The sequence below is a fragment of the Nannospalax galili genome, unplaced genomic scaffold (assembly GCF_000622305.1).
Source record: "Nannospalax galili isolate Female #2095 unplaced genomic scaffold, S.galili_v1.0 scaffold1258, whole genome shotgun sequence".
Taxonomy (NCBI): Eukaryota; Metazoa; Chordata; class Mammalia; order Rodentia; family Spalacidae; genus Nannospalax; species Nannospalax galili.
Window position 1 is genome coordinate 457912 of NW_008341370.1, and position 6233 is coordinate 464144.

General features: G+C 43.4%; 1 protein-coding gene across 1 annotated transcript in view; it reads left to right on the plus strand.

Annotated features, from left to right (window-relative positions):
* Positions 1-6233, plus strand: part of Cep85 (centrosomal protein 85) — a 36776-nt gene that overhangs the window by 7968 nt on the left and 22575 nt on the right. The window contains exons 2-3 of the mRNA XM_008836811.3: positions 1309-1379; positions 5952-6104. Coding sequence (XP_008835033.1) covers positions 1325-1379; positions 5952-6104 — 208 coding nt within the window. The 5' untranslated portion in view covers positions 1309-1324. The remainder of the gene's footprint in view (positions 1-1308; positions 1380-5951; positions 6105-6233) is intronic.

The window sequence follows — 6233 nt, forward strand, 5'->3', positions numbered from 1 at the left end:
AAATTCATTGTGTATGTACATTGCAATTTTTTGGAGGGACTGTAGATGGAACCTGGAGCTTTATAATGCTAACATGAATTATTATTTTTTTAAATCTTTTTGAAACAGGGTCTTCCTGGAGCCACAGCTGTCCTGGAACTCACTATGTAGACCAGGCTGGCCTCAACCTCACAGGGATCTGCCTGCCTCTGTCTCCTGAGTGCTGGGATTAAAGGTGTGCACCACCGTACCTGGCTCATAAATTTAATTTATATATGTATAATTCAGTGTGCTATGTAGTGTATTCCAAGGTGAAACTCTGTGATGCATCTCACTGAAACATCTAAACTCATTCATCATGAATACTTTAATCACCCTGAAAAGAAAGCTCATATGCTTTAGCTGTCACTCCCTGTCCCCCTACCCAGGCAGCTTTTTCTGTGGCCTTCTAGACATTTCATATAAACAAGGACTACACTTCACTTAGCATAAAGATTTCAATGTTAGCTGACCAGTGAGTGCCAGGAATCCTCCTGTCTCTGCCTCCCCAGTGCTGGGATTACTGGCTCATGCCATCACATCCAGCTTTTTCTGTAGGTCTTCATGCTTGTACAGCACTTAACTCATTTCTTCCTTTTGTATTTTGGGAGAGATATACATGTGTGTATGTGTTCGTGTGTGTACACAGGTATATGTGAATGTATGTATACATTTGTACACAGAGGCCAGAGGTGGACATTGGATCGCTCTCCACTTTTTTCAGATGTGGTCTTGATACGTAGATCAGGCTGACCTTCAACTTTTGGCTATTCCTCCTGCTTCTGCTTCCCAAGTACTTGGAGTATAGGCGTACACCACCATTCCTGCCCCAAACCAGTAAATGTAAACATTCCCTGTGTTCTGTAAGCTGGTCTAGCAAATAAATCAAACACTAGAAGGAAGTCACAGGGACCCTTGATTTATAGCTAGTTGATAAGAGGCACAGATGAAACAACCTGGGGATTTGGGTCGGCATTGGAAGTGGGACCATCTTTTGGAACTAGACTCCCCGCCCCTGCCCCACGTCAGAAGCATGTTAGAGTTAATAGGAGGAGACTGAGTTTGTTTATATCATCAGAATGGTTTTTTGACGGTTTCAACTAAATGGGAACTGAGTTACAAAGATTTTTTTTTTTTTGAGACAGGGTCTCCCTGTAGCCCCAGCTGGCCTGGAACTCCCTTTGTAGACCAGGCTAGTCTCAAACTCACAGAGATCCACCTGCCTCTGCCTCCCACAGAGAATTTTTTTTAAAGGTATTAGATCTGATTGCTCACCTCTTCATTCTGCAGTTGTCTCAGGTAACAGATGGCCATGCAAGAGAAGTTCCCGAATGACAGGTCCTCCCATGCCGTTTCACCAGGTAAGTAGTCTTGTTAAATTTTGGCTTCTGCTGTTTCATGTTTGTGTGCACGCGCACGCGTGCATGCATGTGTGTATGTGTGTGTGTGTGTTTTGCAGGCCCACTTGTGCTACAGGATGCATGGAGGTAAAACCTTGGTTCTCTCTTGTCACCTTTTCTTTCCTGTCCTGGGATTCACTGTGTAGACCAGGCTGTCCTTGAACTCACAGAGACCACCTACTTCTGCCTTCCAAGTGCTGGGATTAAAGGTATGTGCCACCACATCAGGCCTCTCCTGTCACATTGTGGGATCCAGGGATCTAACCTCAGGTTGCCAGGGCCATGCCCAAGTACGTCTCCCTGATGAGCCTTTGCACTGGCCCAGGCTTGCTTTCTTGTACACAGTGGGCCCTATTACAAGCATTTGTTGGCTAAGTTCAAGAATCATTTGGGCCAGGCAGCACAGATCTCTGTGAATTTGAATTTGAGGCCAGCCTGGTCTACATAGCAAGTTCCATGCCAGTCAGTAATACACAGTGAGACCCTGTCTCAAACCCCCAAAAAAGAATAAAATGAAAGATTCATTTCGTAGTTACTGAATATTTGCTATGTGCCATTGTTGCCAGAGTTCTTTCGGGGCCTCTTGCACGATCAGACAAACCATATAACATATTTTTATGTGAATTTATTATGGCTTATGCCCTCGGGTAGGGAGGGTGTAAATGGGGGGACTTACATAGAAACGCACACCCAATACCCACCTCTGCACAGCTCAGCCCACCACAGTTCCAGATTGCTTCCTTAGCTGCCCACAGTCTCCATTAACTTTCACCCACACATCTTGGGCCCGCAGGTCAGTAAATGCCTCCTCTCGCATCCACGCGGGTAAGACACTGGGGCCATCTTTTTCTCCACACCCACCACCACGTGTTCTTGGAGGCTCCTGGCTTCCATCACAAGATGGCTCCCAGAAGCCCCTCTGCAGTCAGTTCTCCACAGCAGGCCCCACACCTTAGAGGAAACAGGCAGTTTGGGACACAGCCATACACCATCTTATGGCTAGACTGTAGTTTTTTATGGCAATTAAAATGTAAATGCAGAGGGCTGGGGAGGTGGTTCAGGGTTAGTTAAGAGCACTTGCTGTTCTTCCAGAGGATCGGAATTTGATTCCTAGCAGACATGTGGTAGTTCTGTCACCCTCTTCTAGCTTTCACAGGCACTGCACACATAGCAGTAAACATACTGATAATCAAAACACTTGTACAAATAAAAATAATAAATTGGTTTTTGAAAAGTTTAAATAATACTTGAGCACCAGCTAATATTTGCTGGGCGTGGTGGCACTTGCCTTTAATCCAGCACTTGAGAGGCAGAAGCAGATGGATCTCGGTGAGTTAGAGGCCAGCCTGGTCTACCTAGTGAGTTCTAGACCAACTGGACTACAGTGAGACTCTTGTCAAAAAAAAAGGATTGCAAGTATTTGAAAAGTAGCAATTCTAATAAAGTTTCCTGTCATTTTAATGTGTCTTCAGTAGTATCTCAGATTAATAATAGTCTTTACTGCAGCACAACATACACACAAAATTTTGTTATTCTTTTAGATGGTTTTTGTTGTTATTTTTGGATTGTTGGATTGTTTGTTTGTTTGTTTTTTGAGACAAGACCCCAGTGTGTAGCCATGGCTGGCCTGGAATTCACTATGTAGACCAGGCTGACTTTAGATTTGAGGTAATCCCCTTGCCTCTACCTCCCAAGTGCTGGTATTGTAAGTCTGTGCCACCTCACCTAGGTATCTAGAGGTCTTAGTAAGGACATGTGACTTAACAAAAAAATTTCATCTTAAGACAGGGCCTCATATATAGTCCAGGCTGGTCTCAAACTCCATATATAGCCAAGGATGACCATGACCATGATCGTGACAATGACCATGAAAAAGAACATTTTAAATAACTCCTTAGAATTGGAATAGAATATGGAGCAGGTGGAATATGGAACAGTGCTGATAAAAAAAGAAGATACTAATGACCTGGAGTAGTTTCCAGTAGGAGGCTAGGAACACTGTTCAGTCATATTTAGCTATTTCAGGGCCTGGCAAATTATACAATGACTAGAGCGAAAAAGTTACATGGACTCACTTAGAAGTCAGGTTGCCGTACTTCAGGCTAAATGTAATGTTACAGTAACAACTTTCTTTCTTTATTTATTTCTTCCTTCCTTCCTTCCTTCCTTCCTTCCTTCCTTCCTTCCTTCCTTCTTTCTTTCTTTCAAGATTTTCAGACAGGGTCTCCCTATAGCCCCTGCTGGCCTGGAACTCACTGTGTAGACCAGGTTGGCCTCGAACTCACAGAGATCCGCCTGCCTCTGCCTCCCAAGTGCTGGGATTAAACACATGAACCACCACACAGGGCTCCAGTAACATTTTCTAATGACATACTGCCCAAAAGATCTGGTAGTTGTCTGCATCTCTTTTACAGAGTGTTACTGATGATTAAGTATGTATAGAGCAGGCATGTTCTTTCATATTAGACTGTGACCCAAACAATAGGAGATCTTAGAGAAATTTAGGCTACTTTTAATAGAAAGCAAAAGGAAGGAAGAAAAAGCAAAAAAGATGATGAAAATAGATTTTAAAAGAAGCAAGACACTAAACTTGAAAGAAAAGATTAAGATAATTTGTTTCAGATGTCATTTGCCCCCTACTAGATCGAATAGTCTATATATTTTCTGATTTCATTGTAAACTTTGGCACTTTAATTTAAACGAAGGATAAATAGCTGCCATCACTTTTGTTCACATGGATCATCAGATACAACTTAGAAGATTTACAGTGGTGTTAAAAAAAAAAAATTGAGGGACTCAGCATTTAAGAGTGTATAGTGCACTTGCAAAGGACTTGAGTTCCATTCCCAGCACCCACATTGGGCAGCTCACAATGCAACCACCTAAGAACTCTAGCTCCAAAAGATCTAACACCCAGTTCTGCCCTCTGCAAGCACCTGCACACAGGTGAAATCCTCACACACACACACACACACACAAATAATAATATTTTAAAAAGTAATAATTTGGTGGCTGGAGAGACGGTTCAGTGGTTAAGAACACTGGCTGCTGTTGCAGAATACCCAGGTTGGAATTCCAGCACCTACGTGGCAGCTAACAGTCATCCATAACTCCAGTTCCGGGGGATCCAATGCCCTCTTCTGTCTTTTGCAGGCATTGCATGATATGGATGCACTTACATACATGCAGGCAATACATGCAAACACATAAAAATAATTTGGAGCTGGGTGTGGGAGTGCATACCTTTAATCTCAGCATTGGGGAGGCAGAGGCTGGCAGATCTTTTTGAGTTCAAGACCAGCTTAGTCTATATAGTGAGTTCCAGGTCAACCAGGGTTACATAATAAGACCCTGTTTCAAAATACATAATAATAATAATTATTATTATTATTATTTAGGCTGGCACAATGGCTCAAAAGTTAAGAGCACATAGAATTGCAGAGGACCCAAGTTCAGTTCCCAACACCTACATCAGGTCGCTTACAACCACCTGTAGCTCCAGTTTGGAGGCTATCCAACACCCTCTTCTGGCTTCTGAAGGCACCTGCACTCACATACACTTACTCACATACAGACATACACACATACATAATTTAAAAATCATGTGTCATGGTGGTGCATGTCACACCCAGCACTTGGAAGACAGAGGCAGGAAGATGCCAGGTTCAAGGCTAGCTTGGGCTGTGCGTGAAGAACCAGCTGAAAAGAATGGGGGTGCTAGGCTTTGAACTCTTGGAATCCTTAGCCTTGTGCTTATAAGGCAAGCACTCTACCTCAGAGATACATCCCCAGCCCTTCAAAAGAATGAATAAATAGGGGCTGGAGAAATGGCTCAGTAGTTAAGAGCACTGGCTGCTCTTGCAAAGGACCAGAGTTCGGTTCTTAGCACTTCATTTCAGCTAACTGCAGTCTGTAACTCCAGTTTCAGCAAATCCGATGCCCTCTTCTGACCTCTGAGGGCATTGCACAACATTTACATGTAGATAAAACATTCATATACATAAAATTAAAATAAATAAATTTGCTGGGTGTAGTGGCACACTTTTAATCCCAGCGCTGGGGAGGCAGAGGCAGGTGGATCTCTGTGAGATTGAGGCCAGCCTGATGTACATATCAAGTTTTGGGCTAGCTAGGGCTACAGGGAGACCCTATCTCGAAAGCCCAAATAAACAAATACATAAATAAAATAAAAAAAGAAAGAATAAAGAAAACAAATTGTGGTGGCACACACCTGTAATACCCCCATACCCACATTTGGGCCAATGCATAAGGATCAAGAGTTTGAAGACATAAGATGACTACCTCAAAAACAAAAACTGAGCTAGGCATGGTGGCACATGCCTTTAGTCCCAGCACTTGGGAACAGAGGCAGGCAGATCTCTGTGATTTTGAGTCCAGCCTGGTCTACATAGTGAGTTCCAGGCCGGTTGGGGCTATAGGGAAACCCTGTCTAAATAAAGACTGGAAAAAAAAGTACTTCTTTGAGTTACATCAGCTGTTTCACACTAATGTGGAAAATGCATCTTGTTTCAGTTTCCAGTGTGATTCAGAAAGGCAATTCCCTGGGAACTGAATGGCAGACACCAATTATATCAGAGCCCTTTCGAAGCCGCTTCAGCCGCTGTTCAAGTATAGCTGATAGTGGGGACACAGCCATTGGTACATCATGTTCAGACATTGCAGAGGGTAAGATTGGATTCATGTTTGATTGCCAATATATGCTGTTGATTTCAGATTAAAGTCCACCAGGGTTGGGGATTTAGCTCAGTGGGCTCTGGGTTCAGTCTTCAGCTCTGGGGGGGGGGGGGGGGGGGG